General features: G+C 42.4%; 2 protein-coding genes across 4 annotated transcripts; one reads left to right on the top strand and one right to left on the bottom strand.

Moving 5' to 3' along the window:
* Positions 1-198: 198 nt before the first annotated feature.
* On the bottom strand, positions 199-17,473 carry Nipped-A (Transcription-associated protein Nipped-A). Of its 2 annotated transcripts, none has more exons than XM_003702910.3 (12): positions 17,341-17,473; positions 16,964-17,263; positions 16,696-16,890; positions 8,850-16,619; positions 7,412-8,770; positions 7,158-7,332; positions 6,850-7,081; positions 6,134-6,776; positions 5,837-6,050; positions 638-5,763; positions 436-577; positions 199-376 (listed from the first exon to the last, which is right to left on the bottom strand). In XM_003702910.3, exons 1-10 carry the CDS (start codon positions 17,464-17,466, stop codon positions 5,420-5,422), a joined length of 11,358 nt encoding a protein of 3,785 aa, XP_003702958.1. In that variant the 5' UTR covers positions 17,467-17,473; the 3' UTR covers positions 199-376; positions 436-577; positions 638-5,419. The 2 variants fall into 2 exon arrangements, with proteins under 2 accessions (XP_003702958.1, XP_012139337.1); XM_012283947.2 differs by having other exon boundaries at positions 16,964-17,200; positions 17,341-17,466.
* Positions 1,264-4,833, top strand: MED24 (mediator complex subunit 24). Of its 2 annotated transcripts, XR_013039113.1 has the most exons (8): positions 1,264-1,398; positions 1,470-1,595; positions 1,665-3,430; positions 3,496-3,588; positions 3,666-3,956; positions 4,025-4,292; positions 4,354-4,472; positions 4,545-4,710. XR_013039113.1 is itself a non-coding variant. In XM_003702826.3 (7 exons), exons 1-7 carry the CDS (start codon positions 1,270-1,272, stop codon positions 4,689-4,691), a joined length of 3,000 nt encoding a protein of 999 aa, XP_003702874.1. In that variant the 5' UTR covers positions 1,264-1,269; the 3' UTR covers positions 4,692-4,833. The 2 variants fall into 2 exon arrangements, 1 of the variants encoding a protein (XP_003702874.1); XM_003702826.3 differs by having other exon boundaries at positions 4,025-4,472; positions 4,545-4,833.
* Positions 17,474-17,503: the final 30 nt, after the last annotated feature.

Below are 17,503 nucleotides of genomic sequence, written 5' to 3'. Positions count from 1 at the left end.
CAAGTTATAGTTTCTGGCCTTGGTATTACATCAGACTAATCGATTTAAACTCTTGAAAAGTGCATCATGCTTTTCGCATGCCTCGCTGACTCATAGGTTAGAATTGGACGACATTTTATAAGCATCTTTTATAGATAATTGCGCTTCTCTTTACATCAAGATGCACGTGAAACATGAAATTGAGTTTTGTAAACAATATATAAACAGGTGTTCCTTTATTTGTCGATCGTTTACAGCATAACATTTGAATCGAAGTTTAAGTTGGAATGCACGGCCCCCTAATCCGAGTCATAAAAAGGATTAGGTCATAAACCTTCCTCCCTTTGAGCACAGTCAGGTTTGGAATGGAATCGTTATTATTCATTCATGAGCCTTTCTGTAATATATCAGATACGGTAAAAACTTTTCGCGTTATTGGAGGGTAAATACACGTACATGAATGTAATGGTAATAAAACAGTCCAATTCCCACGAGTAGTCCAATAAAAGTTAAAAAGCTCCATCCTCTCCAAGCGTAGAATGAAACTCCAGTTGCTAAGCTTCTTCTCGTACAGACACCCATCTTTTCATTGATAAAACTGTTTCAAATAGAGCGTAACGTAAATTTTCGTTTTGTTACAAATACATTTATTTTTAACCTTTGAACGTTTGGAATTATAGTTGGAGGTGGTTGTTCATGATAAATGATAGTAATTGACATGTGAATTTCAATAGATTTTAACAGAAAAAGGTTTTGATTAAAACATGTTTCATAATAATTTTGTTAGGAGTTTTGTCGAGATGTACTTTGGTTATTTGTAGATGAACATTTGTAATTTAACTATTGCAAACGATACGTAAAACGATACAAGTATCGATTATTCGTTTGACGCTTGCCGGCACGTATCGCGGCTTGTTTGAAATATTTTCAAATCAGTCACACCATGGCGCTGATCATGGCCGCTGTGAAAAGGTTGCAAGCTCGAGCTGTACCAAAAATATGCAAATTATAGTAATTTATTAAATAATTATATTTCTCTGAAATGAGGTAGGCAAAATGATTGCTTAAACTGAAAGGCTAACAATTTTTCTTGGCTCTCTCTTCTTAAGTGAGCACAATTCCTTGTATTCTTGAAGTATTTGTGAGGTTATATACTGTGTTAAAGTCATATTGTATACAATTAATTTATTTGTTGAGAAGCAATTTTTATAGTCTTTTACACGAGTTATTGTTTCACAAAAATGTTGAATGTTGCTATGTTTTGCAGACTTTACTTAAGTAGAAGAAATTATGTGTAATCTCCTGACATCGGCTATGGAGACTAAAGTTACTAGTAAAACCAGCAGTTTAAAAGCTCTTTTGTTAAGGGCATGGAGAGAACGTTGGAGTGATCTACAATGGGGTATTAATATTAAAACGGTGAGTAATGATTTTACTATAGAAATATTTCTTGAACAACTGTCAATGACATTTCTATCATTTTCTTTCAGATTTTACCAAGAGGTGTTAGCGGAGATGTATATAATTTAGCAGACTGTATATTGCAGCAGGCATTGGTAGGACTTGGTCCAAATCAGTTAGTACTATCATATTTGAAACATTCTCTAAGTTCTCAGGTACGCATAGCTTGTAAATTAATTTCCAGTATCTCTTATAATATTCATGAGTATAAATATATTTTTCAGTTGGTCTCCTATGCTGCTGTACTTCAAAGAATAAGTAAATACGATGCTTTTCACAAGCCACATTGTATTTTAAGTTTACTAGAATTTTTAGAATCTATTCAGATAGGAATAACGTGTCGTGGTAAACCTGAAGAAGATCTTTTGGCTGCAGCAGTGTTATCCATTGTGCATTGGTTGTTACAGTGTTACTTGCACGCTTTAACGAAAATGCCGCAGAATAGTCCGTTAACTCCGCAACCGACCGAATTGATGGACAAACCTGCCAGCATATTGAAACAGATGCTCAGTTCTGATTTTCTTTGCGCCATGATGTACTTAGCCAAATACGACGATAAGGATTTGTACGTAGAAGTCGTGAAAAAGTGTCAAGAAATCGAAACATTGTTAAAAACTAGTAGTTTAAAGTCTTCGGTACCGATAGAAGACTCTCTGAAGAAGCTGTGCAATTTGGAAATCGATTGCCTAACTCTGTCTCCTGAAATGACGCAAATGGAATCTATAACACACTGCCTGCAACCTTTATTCGCGGTTCAAGTGTTGCTGAATCCTAGCACGGAAACGGCTGTGTTTGTTAATCAAATGTTAATGGTTCAAAGACTAAAGAATTACACGAACGCGAGACTATACTGCGAAATCATTCGTGCCTGTTTGATGTGCCTGCATAACGTTGCAGGAACGTTCAAAGAATCCCAGTGGGGTGCTTTCACGTTCCTGAAAGTACCTCTAATATTGAAAGAGCTGCATATGGCTCATTCAAACGGGGATGATAAATCGGAATATTCTCAGGACATTTTAGATGCGTTTGAATTTCTGCTTCAATTCACGCCTCTTCTTGATATAATGGATACGGCGTGTTCCTGCAATAGCGTAGAATGTTTACTAAATGCTTTACAAAAAGTTAGTTTAGTCACGGAAAAACAAGCGAAACAATTGAGCAGCAGAAGGGAGGGTGTCACAGCGAGTTTACAAAAGCTGGAGTCTTCTACGTCCACACCTTCCATTCCAAAAGTAATCGTTCGAGCGGAGCCAACATTATCCGGAATCTTGAAAACTTTGAACGCCGATTACACGAAAATACACGAAGCGTTGCTGAGCATGTTGTATCAAGTTCTGTCTGGAAAGAGCTTTGAGCTGATGTTGGCTGTGGCCACTGTAGAGGGAAAACTGAAAACCTTCGTTACAAAACTAATTAAATTCAATGAGTGTAGCAAACAAATAAATGAACCTGTTCAACCAAAGACTGCCGCGACAAGAGCAATGTTGTTCGATGTATCATTCCTCATGCTGTGTTCTATAGTGCAAACGTATGGATCTGATGCCGTGTTGGAAGAAGGAGGAGGAGACTCGTTTTTCGAGCAATGGGTGCGCGAATGCATGCCTGAACGGAACCAACCAAAGTCACCCCAAAAAATGTTACAGAACATTGACCCTGCAAGGGTGGATGCGTTACTGGCACAAATCAATTCTCCGGATCCTGATTTTAAATCTAGCAATATTAAATGGCACATCGCGTGTCAATCGGCGATGGGTGCCGTGAAAGAGCTTCTCTGCGCGTGGGAAAGCGATGTGCTTGGCGCTGGCGATGTTAAGAGAGCTTTAGACGGCCTACGTGCAACTGCCTGCTGTTTGCCCGTTTGTGCGGCTGCTTGGCTATGCGCGTATATGAGCATTACGCACCAAGATGCTCTTTTGAAACCCATGAACATGGTCCAACACTTTTTGACTCCTCTTCCTGGCGACGAAATGCAGGACAACCTCAAAGAGCGGTTGGTATTATGAAAGTTAGCGTTTTGGTCGGTATTGAGTTACGATTACTGTAATTACTTTTTAGATCCAGTTTGATGTCTCAAATCATTCGTAAAATGCAGTACGATGTACATCCTCCGACTCAGTCGAAAACGAAAGTACTTTCGATGTCGCATAGGTATTTCGTATAGCTTTGCAGAGTTCCATTGATTTATATTTTAGTTATTTAATGTTTCTTTTTCTGTTTATCGTTAGCATTATCTCGAGGCAACCAATACTGGAACAGTTGGAAACTGTATGGAAAAATATAAATCAACGGGGATGGATAAATATTCAGGCGACACAATCTTTAGAATCCTTATTAAACACTGGTGGCTCGTTATGGTTCGTGTCGAACATAGTGAAGGAGGTGTTGAAGTATCGTTATCAGGAAGAACTGGACCAAGCCGTAGACTTAGCGTTCGCTATTTTTCATCTCGACATCGAGAACTGTACATTAGATCTCATCAATCATATCATTCCACAATATTTATACAACTCATTGCAGTAAGTTTCATTCTTCTTAAATTTCTTTTAAATTATTTATCTTTCAATGATTTTAAATGTTCTTGTAGAAGCGAAGAATTAGTCGAACCACAGTCCTCGGTGTTAGCGAAGCTGTGCGTGTACTGTATATTTTCTACGTTAGAATACAACAATTCGAACCCGTGTCGCGGAAACAATAGAAAACGAGTACGACGTGATTTGGATGCGGACGAGCTGGATGCTTTGGGCGTCCCAGCAAATAAAATTCTGAGGCTAAACGAAGCAGGCGACTCGAATCCTATATTTGGTTCCCAGAGTCCGCAATCTCAAGGATCAACCAATGGCCAGAAATCGGTGGTATTGAGGGATCCTCTTCTCTCTTCCTTGAACGGATTATTTACGATATTCACGTTTTTAGCTGGTAGGGACGGCGAGGTATCACAACAAACTCATTTTATACTTCAATTTTTACGTCTGATGGTACAATGTGGGAAAGACAGAACTCGCATTGTATTGCAAGGAATGCCACAAACATTGGTGAGCCATTATTTTTTCTATCGTGTGATGCTAGAAGAGTAAAATATTTTTATGATTGCGATTATGTTGTAGGTACCTTGTCTTCTCAAAGCACTGCCTGAATTGTTCACGACTGACATTTTATTAAGATTTTACGATATTCAGACAGCAGCTGGTAGGAAGGCAACGGCACGAGATTTGTGCATGCTACGAAATATCAATCTGAAACCTACTAAATAATTAGTAACGGCGCGTCAAAGACACGGGGCGCCTTTTTCTTTGGACGAACAATTCTTTTTATAGGAGGAAAACAGGTGTACACGATAGCGAGACATTCGATTGTATAATTATTTTAAAATATATGAATTTAATACGAACTCAATTTTAATGTTTTCTTCTTCGTTTCGACTGATTTATCGAGGAATATAAAGAACGAAACAGCCGAATTCAGAAAAGGTAATTACTTTACATAGTTTATTTCTCTTTCTCTCTCTCGCTCTCTCGCATTTTTTCTCTCTTTTCTTTCACTTTATAAACACTTTCTGACAAATCGCTATAAATAACGCTTACATTTAAAAATATGTACAGTAAATGATACAATAGAGTATTCTCGAAACGAGAATTTTTACACGGTATAAACAGGTCGAGAATAAACGATCGAAATTTTTCGACGCAAGAAACGTTTAATCGAACAATTTCATTCCCTCTTCGATCTTGGAAACGTCCCTTGCAAACGATCCCTAACGTTTTCACGTAATATTTACACGAATTACAATCATTCTTTCCGACTGAAATTACACAAGAACGAAGCATTTGATCTGAAATGAAAGCTGTGTGTATCAAGAGATCCAAAGTCCAGGGAATATCGATGCTCGTAGTTGTTCTCCAAACGAAATCATCCACGCCCATCGATGTTCCCTGCATTTAATTTCTATTGGAAGCACAAGTAGGCCTATCTGAAAACGCGTCTATAGCCACGGATGCCAAGACGGGTCCATTCTGCACAGGTTATCGTGACTGTTGGCCGCAGCAACGAGTGTACTAACTTTACTGTCGGTCCCATCGAAGTTGGCCAAAGAATTAAGTCTGCCAACGATCGCGTTCACCGCACGGGTAACCATCGTTATCAGAAGTTCGCCTTTCATGTCTGTCGGAGTTTGAGACGCATTCTCTGCATCTTCCTGTTTCTTGTTGTGATCCGCGATTACTTCGTCTCGTAAGATCGCACGGAGGATCGTATGTACTTTGAAGGACGGTTGCACTAGGCATCGTGCCGTGGCAATGGCACTGGCAGTCAATGGCCCAGAGACACCTGGTAAAGATAATTTTTTTTTAAATACCGAACTATATTTAGTCATCGTACAATTAATACCAATTATACGAACCTGTACTCGTGAGGAATTCAAGAATATTCGGAGTCAATCGGAACGGTACTGGTCTGTTGGCATCTAGCTCACCGGATGTGTCGTCAACGTCGAACTTGAAGTAAGCGATGTTGATGAGTCCCGAATCCTGATGCACGTACATCATATCAGGGTTTAATCTGGTCAGATGAAGTACATACTCCGCGAAGCAAGCCAAAGATAATTGCAGGGTAAACTGTTAAACAGTAATAAACGAAACAATTACTACATTGAACGAAAAGTAATTATACTTTGGTATATGGTTGCATGTAATTTTACCATTTTTCTAAAGGTCCAGTAATCAGTTGCACCTGGGAAAGTTTTCACCGCCCAATCTTTCAACATAGTCTTGGAAACCATCGTCGTTTGTACCTCTTTAAGTATGTCTCTTAATACCTGATGACTCGCTTGCGCTCCTCTCGCTTGCACCGTTGCTAGCCTATCGTAATATCTAGCGATAGGCGCGTCATGTTCTATACCTAATTTCGCGCAACCTTGCTTGTATATGTCCAACAGAGAAACGGAAGCTGGGTTATCCTCGACTAGCCTCATTTGCGGCGAAACCGCGACAACTCGAGGTACGGTAAAGTGCAAAAATCGTCTGGAAGTTTCTTTCTGCTTTGCTAAATAGTGATTCAACATTCGTAACAATTGTAGAACACGCTCTTCTCGTCTTGCATCACCGAGTCCGGCATCGTTCACGACCAAGTAAGGATACAGACGACCATTGTGACCGCGAATACGTAACCTCCTGGCTGCGGTATTGTGTCGTTGAACAACTTCGACTCTTGGCATGAACCTGGCTATCCTGACGTAGTAGTGAGAATGTTTAGGTAATAGAAATTCGCCCGGAAGTTCCACCTCGGCAGTCTTTAGACTAAAATTACTCAGGAATCGACACTTTTCCTCGATCAAGAAGGACCTGTCAAAAATGTTTAATTCGTTACAAAAATTGAACATTAGATGTTATAAATTTTCCAAGAAACGATTCTTACTTTGGTAATTGCTTAGTCTTTCCCTCGAGAATCTTGATCCATTTTTTAAGTTTGCTGATCAGATTGTGAAGCAACCTTGCTCCAGGTACGGTGAAATCGAAATCGCTGGTGAATTGTCCTTTCATTTTCTGGAAGACGGGATCCTGAACGGTAGCTTGAGCCCTGCGCGCCAAGGATTCTGAAGCCGCTGAGCCAAACGTGTTGTTCACATTTTGAGACGAGGATATATTTTCTACGATTTAGAAAACTCGTCTTAATCGATTTCTCTTACAGAGTAAAGATTCGAACAACCTTCTATTTGAACTCACCAATTCCTATGCCAAACGTCGACACCAGCTTCTTCACGAAGTTCAGTGTGTGCGGAGTTATGGTTGCTTCGCTCACTGCACCACGATTTTCAAAAGCTATCGCGTAACACTTGGCTAGGCCTTGTCTCAATTGCCTCAGGACTTCTTCGTACCACGTTTCTCGGAACCACACCATCTACCAATATCGATACGATAGCATTTTACGTTGAACACAGATTATTGGAGAAAGAAAATAGTAACTTATACACACTAACCTGATCTACGATTCCCTCCAAGCTAGACAAAATAGTAGGATGAATGTCTCTTTGCATATGCATGATTTTCGAGCATCTCCACATTGGCGGCGTAGCTCGAATTGGTCCCGTTTCAGGTACTCCTTGCTGCTGCACATTTCCAGCAGCACCACGGCCTTCCACGCCTTCTTGATTCTTTCCAGCAGCCAATTCCGCGCTCTTGTATCTCTCTCGTTGCTCGATCTTCAGCGTCAGATACAAAGTTCTGATAGAGAAGTAAACGGCTTGCGGGAACATTCTCCCAACTTGACTCAATAAATTCAGAATTACGTTGCCCTCGTGTCTGACCAAACACATCAACAGTTGAGGTATCCATGGTAGCCATTGAATGGGTGGAACACCCACGGCGTATTTATCAACAGCCTCCATCAAGGAAGATTTGTCGTCGTCGTAGGTGAGTAACCACAATACTTTCGCTAAATACTTTCTAGACTTGGACTCATTTTGATGTCTGCACGCGTGAAGGAAACAGGTTATCGCTGAGATTCCAATTGATATCTGACGAGCATCGCGAGTAAAGATGTGTTCCAAGTAATCGCCCCATAGTGCCCAAGCTTTTACCAGAGTGTCGTGTAGTTGAACAGCAGCTGAGAAGGCTTTATTGGCGTCATCGGATCGACCTATCTGCGACAACAGCATACCTTTCAACGCATAGAATTCGGCGGTCATTTCCTTGGTAAAGTATCGAAGGTTCGTGGACTCGATCACTTCCAGGCCTTCTTGCAATTCATTCTTGCCACTGACTGATGCCATTTGCAAGTAACACTTAACCTGCTGCCTGATCTTCTGGAAACAGTCCACTATAGGAACGCTGGGTATCGTGTAGATCCTAGACAAAGAATCCAAGCATACGCCGCAAAGATTATGCTTCCTGGCTATTTTACCAAAGTGTATGATCGCTTGGACGGACGCATGAACGCCAAGCATCGAATGATTAGTCGTTTGATCTTGCTGAGAATCGTAATGACTCGAAATGAAGGTATAATGATGTTGTCGCCAAGTGAAAATGTCCGACCAGTGACTCAAATCGTCGGCTATTACGGGCAACCGATTTCTCCAGGTTTTTACGATAGCTTTCATGTCGTGCAACGACGTACTTCTTCCATGCAATAGTCCTTGATGAATTTGCATCGCCTCTTGCAGTTCCATGATCTGCTGGGCAGCTTGAAGCAACGGTAAGTGTACGTGACTCACGATATGAGGTAATCTGCGCCATTCGCGCATACAGAGGCCGGATGCTAATTCCACGTATCGTTCAACCGCGTTCAAGTGTTGATCCTCGCTGTTGCATATCGCCAAGAAGCCACGATACAAGTTCACCTGTGAAAATTTTGTATTTGAACATGCAGAATATTGTACAAACTTGTTTAAACAATAAAACTGAATAAATATGTTTTACCTTCCAGGCCATTTCCTTTGGACAATTATGCTCTACCTGAGCGAGAGCTTCTTTCATCAATGTCCAATTGGGAATGCGCCAAGAACTTTCCAGAATCAAAAACGGATTCTTTTCTGCTTTTTTACTACCATAGTCCAGTAATAAGTCCCACTGGTTCAATTCCTTCGCGCACCTTATCCAATGTTGTTCCCAAAGCATAGCTTCGCGTTGTATCTTGAAAGGAGCCGGAGTGGACACGTAGTCTTGCTTAAACTTTGTCATCGCCACGTCGTAAGCTCCTTGTGCTTGTTCGAAAAATCCTTGCTGCTCGAGAGCGGTAGCTTGCAAAGTTTCCTTGTAATGAGCATGTTTCTGCCAGAGGCCGGACCACATGTCCTCCTCGCATAGCAAAGAGTACATGTCCGACAACGAGTCCAGAATTTCGGCATGAGGACTGTTGTCGGGCTCGAAATCGTAGCAATCGGACTCCCTTTTCACCTTGAACTGATTATTTCCATTGTCAAAAGCCATTTGCTCCAAACTCAAGGTCATTCTGTGCCAGAGATTATGAGATCTACCCAAGTACTTCATCAAGGCTGGCCGCATTGGCACCGGAGGATTACAATGAGATATCGCTTCGACGAACGTGGCGATCGCGCTTGGATGGCAATCTTTTTGAATGACATGCGTACCGCTACAGATAAACGGCACTACCTCCGCGATTAATGTATTGTGTTGATGTTCATCCAGGATGCTCCAGATGCGTGGGAAAGTGTCCAACCAAACGCGTTCAGCCAAGTTTGTGTCCATGTGGCAAAGTTGCGCCGCGGCCAATAGTAATTGTTCTGTTCTGATTTTCTTGGCGTAGTCTATGAATTCCCCTTGTTTCGCGATCAACTGCGTCAACGTGGCTTTTCCAGTAGTGATAATTTCTTCGGGTACGGTGGTCGAATCCACGTTGGATAAATCCATGTCTAGAATTTCGTCTTTTACATCGGTTGTTTCGGAAATATCCTGAGGTTCTTCCTTTACGGAACTGTATATCATGAAGTTTTTGTGCTCTTCACTGTCTGCCATATTTATCACGGACGTTACGCTCGGCAATAAGGTGTCCTGATTGGACATTTGTATTTGGGTGGTCGAGTTCGCGGTAACGAGGAGCAATTCGATGCACTGTTTGATCCAATAGTGCGGACCGATCGCGTCCCAGCTTTGGCTGCAAATAATGTATAGAAGTCTATCGTGAAGACGTCTCCTCATCGATCCATCGAATACTTCAAAAAATTTCGCTCGTATTTGAGGCTGAACACACCTCAGACCCGAAAGAAATGCTGGCTCCAATTTCGAAGTTAATTCGGACGATTTTAAAGCTTCGTCTCTGTAGATGAAATTAACGAGTTCCAAAAATTGTCTGTTCAGTTCTAAATCATCGGGAAAACGTTTCTCGACGTACTGCATCATTTTAACTAGTAAGATCGATTTCTCTCTCAAACTAGGCGCTTGGTTCATCGCAATAGGATTCTTGTTCTTCATCCACTCTTCGAGCATCTTCGTGATCGCTTTCATCACTTTTATGTCTTGCGTTTTCTCGATCAGTCCAACCAAAATCGAGCCTATGAACGATTTTCTCATCTCCCCTCCCATTACTACCACTCGATTCTTTACAAGATCTAAACTCAGAATCAACAGTTCACTGCCAACCGGATTGGCCTCTGTTTGAGTAGAGTGCAAGTGATCTTTGGCCATTCTGTGAAGAACCCTCATGAACGGAGTGATCAATCGATCGATGTAACTTTGATTGTTCGTGCAGGCAGCTTTCAGCATCATCAGCGTTCCGAACAACGAACTCGGAGAGGCTGTGGTATTCTTCTCGTACGTTGCCAATCCGTCGACTATAAATTTGCCAACGGTGGTGTACAAGGTATCCAGCTCCTCGTACTTGGAAGCCACAGTGGACGAAGTCGGTTCTGCTGGGAAAATGGTCATCAAACGAGACAGCAGTCCATGAACCAAACGAATAACTTTGGTATTACTGCTCGCGATGCAAGCTCCGATTCCGCGTTGTAAAGGTTTAAAGCCGGCTAGAATTTGTTCCCTCTTCATCACGCCAAGCAGGAACGTTAACACTTCCAAAGCCGTAGAAATGTTGCCGTAGTTCGGTTGAGCACTGTCCACGCTAGCCAACACTTTGTCTAACCACGCTAATTTAAGATCGCAGGATTGTGGCCAAACATCAGGTTTCAGAGCCATCTTCAACAGGGCTACGCATCTTCTGGACAACTGTTCTCCAGGATTACCATGAATCGTCGTAACGTCGTTCACCTGACAAGCTAATCGAAGCAGAAAATTTAGAATCGCGTCGGCATGAGCGCGTTCGATGGGTTTCGTGGAACCTGGTTCTATTCTGGGCATAATTACGGGAACTGTGGAGCTACCCGTGGCTCCTTGGGTAGTCATACGTTTGGGTCCCATTGGATCTTCGCTCATCGGTCGTTTTACGGATCCCATCGTTCCTTTGTTGCCACCGGATTCCGCGTTTTCGGCTTCGTCTTTGATTCTGTGCAGCTCCCACTTGATGATCACTTCTGCCAATTCTACGGCTAATCGCCTGTGTTCTATCGTGGCGGTAGGACTGAATCCTAATCTTTGAATAGAGTTCACTATGTGTTGAACCAAGTGGTGCCTGACAGGATAGTACACTTTGTAATGCCTCACGACCAATTGTAGAATATGAAATAATTGTTGCATGGAATGTCCTTCCTCCACGATGATTTTCTTCGTCCAGTGCGTCAGCATCGTGTTACCGTCCTCCATTCTCACAGGCATGGCCGGAGTTAAGATCTCCAGTGCCTGTCTCACGACGTTTCTCGCATCCAACGCGTGTGCCTTCAGTAAACTGTGAAAAACTTGCAAAACTATCCTCTTATGAATAGCGAATTTAGCAATTATGTGACTGAGGAGCAAGTGACCGTGGTATCTAGTAGTTGGATCGACGCAGTTTTTGCCCAGAAGACAGGGCCAAGCGAAAGTCATCAGTCTACGTAATTTATTACCCTGTCTCTTGTTACTGACGTCGTGAATATGTTGAGACGCTTGCTCGACTAACAAACACGAAAATTGAAGCAAAGAGATGCGAACGCAGTCGGCCGAACCGAAAGGATTGTCAGGATCGATTATTTTGCTGATGAACACGGAGACAACGTTCTCTGGGTTGTCTTGATAAGGCATCGGTGCACCACCGACCAATTTCGTGCCTTCTCCTCTTTCGAAGCTCACGGCGAAACAGGGGATGATGATTAACTGCAATACGTTCGCTTTCAACTCTTGCGATAAATTGTTCGTAGGAAAGTGATCGACGAATCTAAAGAAGGCGCTTCGTTTCCATTCAACGGTATACTCTTGTGCTACGGTGTGCTCCAAGAAGTCTCGTAAGAACTGAAAATCAGGAATAAATCTGTCGCACGTAGCTCGTAATAATTGAAAAAGAAGATCGATATCGTTTGGATGATGACGGAAATAATGCAACAGGATCTTCACGATCAACTTCGGTTCCTTCCAATGACAATAATCTACGCTTTCGACTTTTTTGTGCAATGCCTGATATTCGTCGTTGCACCAAATCTGCTTCAGTGCACCTACCAGCTGTGTCTGCGTCGATAACCATTGCTCGTCGAATTTGATCAGAATGGAAATGATCTTGATCGCTTGATGCTGAAGTTCGCTCTTCTCGTTGTGTGTCAAATTCGAGTTGGTCTGTGAATGCGCGAGCAACATCGTTATTAATCTCGCTGTACTATTGTGCAACACGTCACGAATCGGTTTCCCTTCTTTTTGTTTAATAAGGAATTCCAAATACCTACTCCACTGCTGATCTTTAATATTATTATCGTGTAGAAACAGATTCAGAGTTTCTGTGGGGTATCGTAACAAAAATTTCATCAAAGGAATGCGAAATGGACTGGATACTTCGACCATAAGTGATTTTTCTGTTTGCAAGACGAGTCTGCAAAGAACGTCGATGAATTTTGGAGTAGCCGCAGGAATTTCGTGAAATATCCCTATAATAGTAGCAATTTTCTGTTCATTTTCGCCGGATTTCGATATACCTTTGTGTGCTTGTATCAAATTTTCCAAAAGCTTCTTCAAATGCTGTAACAACTGCTCGCAAAGCGTAATACTGAAAGTACTAGGGAACAGTTGAGTCAAATACGACAGTCGTTTTACGCAGTTCAGACTCAAATTCCTATGATCGCCCAAAGTTAGGAGCATTGGTCGCATGATCGCGTGGACGGACTCCATATCGATTTGGTAGCCAGCGATGAACTTTTGCATGCATTCGAAAGCCGCTTCTTGTAATTCCGCGTTCGGTTTCTCCAAAGCTTTGTAGAGAACCCCAAAAATTTTTTCTCGACATGCCACGATGTAATGACAAGCGGCAAGCGCTCTCAACGCCGATTTTCTCAAAGGTATGAGATTCGAGACAGATTTGTAGCAAGGTAGTTTGTTGAGATTCGCATCTTCCGCCTCGCTGAGAGCCAACAATTCCTGAAAGAAAACTTTGTGCTCCATGACCGTCAAATCGATGGTGAAAAGACGAGGATTCAACGTGGTACAAAACGTATTTCCATCCATGAGACCGATTTGAGCGTTCGCCGGTTGATGTCTGAGCAAATGTTTCTTCGGAGGAATCATGTCAGCCAAAACTTCTTTGTGCGGTTCCATTACTTCCGTTACGGTTTTGTTTTGTATCTCAGCGAGCAATCGCAACGAAGCCATAGCCTGTTCTCGTACCAAAGTGTGAGGGGAAGTAACCTGTCTCACAAGCTCGTGGGTTACCTCGTACAGACTTTTATTCTGCGCTTCTATCAGTTCAGTGTTTCCGTCTTGGATGCCAGGATTTACGCATACCCTCAGCATTTTCTCCAGGTTGGCCTTGGCCATGTCTATAGCACCGTTTGACACTTCCTCCGTTAAATCCATCATTACGAACATCAAAGCCTTGAGAAACACGAACAAGTGATTCAACACCCACTTGGTTGCCATTCGTTCGAAAAGAAACTTAATCGCTATACAACCACCGAGTTTCGCATACCAAGCACGCTCGTAACAGAGGGAACACATCTTTTCGGCTAGATATTCCATCAGAGGTAGTTGACAGGCTCGTTCTTTCGAACCTAAAATATTGGTTGCCGTCTCGAGAATTAAAACTAGAGCCAGATGACCAGATTTGTACAACTCTTTCTCTTCATGGCCCATGATGACGGCCAGGGCATCGATCAACACCAGAGGATCCTGGCCCTGCATACGAATCTGTCTTCCGGTTAGACAAAATGGACCAGCTTGCTGCGCAATCGCGACCATAGTGTAGTGCCTTACGATCGACACGACTGTACCTAACACGGAATGTCTCAACTCCTTAATTTCTGCGGCTACGAATAATCCGGTGAGTGCGGTTTGCTGAACATTTCTCGCGACAGCGTCTGGACATTTATAATGGGGACCTTGCTGATGCGGAATTTTGCCTTCTTTGAAAGCAGGATGCATAAATAGTTTATAAAGAATCGCGTTGTTGTCGTCTAACCGAAGCGAAGCGGCTAAATAGCAGCTTATCACTTCCCAACATTGTCTACGATAAAACGAATCGGTGTTGTTCGATTTCAAAGCGTTGAAAGCGGTTTCGATAACCTTCTCGACAGGAAAATCGATGGGTTTCGTGGGTTCTTGAAAGTAGACTACGACAGCCGGTGAATTGGTTTCTCGGTCGTTGTATTCTAATTTCTGTGGCTCAATCATCATTTTCCGATTTCCACCGCCGAATTTTCCCAACACTCGGAAAGCTACGTGAGCCTGATCGGTCGGATTGTGTAGGGTTCTCCAAAGAGCTTGCATTAGATCGGCTCGTACCGGCTGTATGTGCTCGTACAGAAAATCAGGTTGAAGATTGTCCACGCACAGCTCCAAAGTGCGTAAGCCTTGACTCACTAAGCAATAACTTCCGTTCAACGCGGAAACCAAAGGATCCATCAGCATCGGAAGATAAGGCAGAAGAGAGCTAAGCCTTACCGGAACCGTTAAACATAACTCGACGAAAAGATCCTTCATGTGCTGCCTATGTAAACCAGATTGCAATCGGTTCAAGCCTTCCAACATGTTCGGCAGCAACGGTAAAAATTCCTGATACAAAAGGTCGTGAGAACCACCTCCGATAGATCTGAATAGAGCTCTTAATAAGAGGAAGTAATTATAAGGTTCTTTAGCCGACATGGCTAGTTCTATGGCTCGATTGACAATTTGATTCAAGTGCGGCCTCAACATATGTTCGTTATCGGCCGGGAAAAGTGACACGCTGCCGAATACGAGTTTGAATAATCTCAAATATAAATTACTTCTTTCCACGTTAGAACCCATGTCACCCATTCTCTCCAATAAGTACTCTACCAATATTGTAGCGAACGTGGACGATATCGTGGGGCTAGACAGAAAGGCACTTCCGATGATTTGCAACGCGCAATTTTTGAAGATTCTTTCGACCATGTAGTCGATCGAAGTCGAAAATATTTCCTGGAATGTCTGTGGATTCATCTGGGTGAATACGTTCCCGAATAGCTCCAGCACCTCCTTCTCTTCGCGTGTTCTTATAGTTTGAGACTGTGCTGGCCTACCCGGTTGAGGGATCGCTCCAATCGTTGGAGGACCTATCGTGTAAATGTCTAACGCCGGCAATGCCCATTTGACTAATTTAATGTAAACCAATGTTTCTTTCGATTGAAATTGGTTGGACTGCGTGACCTCGCTGGTCTTGCTATTTATACAGTTCGCTGTAATAGCTTTAGCACCGTGCACCAGACTCTTCACCAAGTTTCTGTAGTCGGCCACGTTGTAACTCATAGCCTGAGAAGATGGAAACCCAAACTTTGATTTTCCTGTCTCCTTGTCATCGTTCAGGTCAGGGATAACTGGCTTGACGTCTTCGGTTTTGACGTCCAAACCAGGAGGCGTCATCTGCTTGGCCTTGTTCCGAAGAATCGGTATGTAGATCTTCGCGATTGTTTTGAACTTCAACACGAACACCAAAAGAATGCGCATCAACAGTTCCCTACCTTGGTTACTGTTCTCAGCATCGGATCTCTGTCTGACCGTGTCTACCAAGTTCATCAGAAGCTTACAGGATACCATTTGCACGGCTGTTGGAAGACTTTGATCGAGCAAATTCTTGCTATACAGGTGTACCGCTCTAGAAACGTCGCTCAACGGTAACAATAATCTAACATGATGAACCAAATCAGCGAGCGTGGAGTAGGCTAAAGGCCTGAGACTCTCGTGTGTTGTCCAACCGCGTCCAATGAAGATGTCTTCATCGAAAAAACACTCCATGTGCGGTATAAATTTGTTTCGAAGATCGGTCGCCAATATATGTCTCGAGGCGATCACCAATTCTTTCCGCAAATGCGCTACTTCCATCGGGCACAAAGTAAACAGTCCAAGAATACCTTTCACCAATAGCGAACTATGTTGGGATACCACGTCTTGATAAACCCTGATAACGTACGCTAAAAAGGATAGAGTCTTGATCTGAGCACCCATGAAATCGACGAAAACTTCCTTGTTAAAGCCAGGCGATGCACGATGTTGAGGACTCGGCTGCAGCGTTATCGTTGTTATAACGAGAGGAATGAAATCCGATACGTCTTGGTGCACGTTCTGTTTGTATAGTTGGTTCATAAGTACTACGATAATTGGTAACTCTTGAAGCACTTTCAAAGACAGTACTGCCTTTGGAATAAGATTATACTGGAACACAAATTGTCGTCGCTATCGTTATTTTCATATTTCCCTAGAATATTTGATGATATCGAGCGATACTCACCGTAACGACAGTACCGTCTGCGGCTTTCTTCTCGCTTTGAATGGCCGTGATTGTGAAAGTTTCCTTTAGCAGCGCGTCTATATTAATTTCTGATAAATCTTTCACCCTTAACGGCGGCCTAGGTTCAAATATTTTTGGCAAGTTCTTTGGTAACTCACTGTACACCGATTTAACGAATTGCAAAAAATACTGTATCTATAAGTGCGATACAATCGAATTAATATCCTGCTACAGACACGTGTAGATACAATTAGAAAAAGATCCTTACTTCTGGATTAAAGGTTGGTTTGTACTGTTTGTGCAACTCGATGATGATTCTCAGACAGACCAGTACGTTCTCCTCGTTATCGGTTTCCAATAATTTCGACATCAAGCTTAAAATCTGTTTCACGTAAGGACGCAGGTAATCGTTACTAGGCAATCTGTGTATCATTTCTAAAATCAGCTTTCTAACTTGTTGAATGTTGTACTCCGAGATGAAGTGTGGTTCACCCTCTTGAAGTATCTTTAAAAAAATTTTCATCATGTGGTCAAGAAATGCCGGATATTGCGAGGAACACATGATGACCTACGTAACAAAGATCATTAAATAGTTTAGTAAGAGCAGAAACGAATGAATTAAATGCGTGACCGATCAGCGGATACCTCGAAATTCTCCGACAATTCTTGAGCTGCTTTCAGTTTCAATTCATCTTTCGAAACAGGATCTGCCAACATGGTCACGTACGATCTGTACGTGTTCATCTGCGTCACTGGGTCCGGTGGTGCCATTTTGATTGTTTAATCAAAATTTCCGCTTATGCTACGT

Source organism: Megachile rotundata, chromosome 8 (assembly GCF_050947335.1).
Source record: "Megachile rotundata isolate GNS110a chromosome 8, iyMegRotu1, whole genome shotgun sequence".
Lineage (NCBI taxonomy): Eukaryota > Metazoa > Arthropoda > Insecta > Hymenoptera > Megachilidae > Megachile > Megachile rotundata.
Note: the sequence above shows the minus strand (reverse complement) of the source record. Positions and strands in the feature narration are given on the sequence as shown.

Bases quoted from the DNA above. Each gene is read 5' to 3' on its own strand.
- Nipped-A (XM_003702910.3), bottom strand. From the start codon at position 17,466: ATGGCACCACCGGACCCAGTGACGCAGATGAACACGTACAGATCGTAC. The intron at 16,620-16,695 runs GTGAGTATCGCT...TTTGTGTTCCAG, and splicing joins CAGACGGTACTGTCGTTACG to TATAATCTTATTCCAAAGGC. The intron at 6,777-6,849 runs GTAAGAATCGTT...CATTTTTGACAG, and splicing joins AAGACTAAGCAATTACCAAA to GTCCTTCTTGATCGAGGAAA.
- MED24 (XM_003702826.3), top strand. From the start codon at position 1,270: ATGTGTAATCTCCTGACATCGGCTATGGAGACTAAAGTTACTAGTAAA. The intron at 3,589-3,665 runs GTATTTCGTATA...GTTTATCGTTAG, and splicing joins GTACTTTCGATGTCGCATAG to CATTATCTCGAGGCAACCAA. The intron at 3,957-4,024 runs GTAAGTTTCATT...ATGTTCTTGTAG, and splicing joins TATTTATACAACTCATTGCA to AAGCGAAGAATTAGTCGAAC.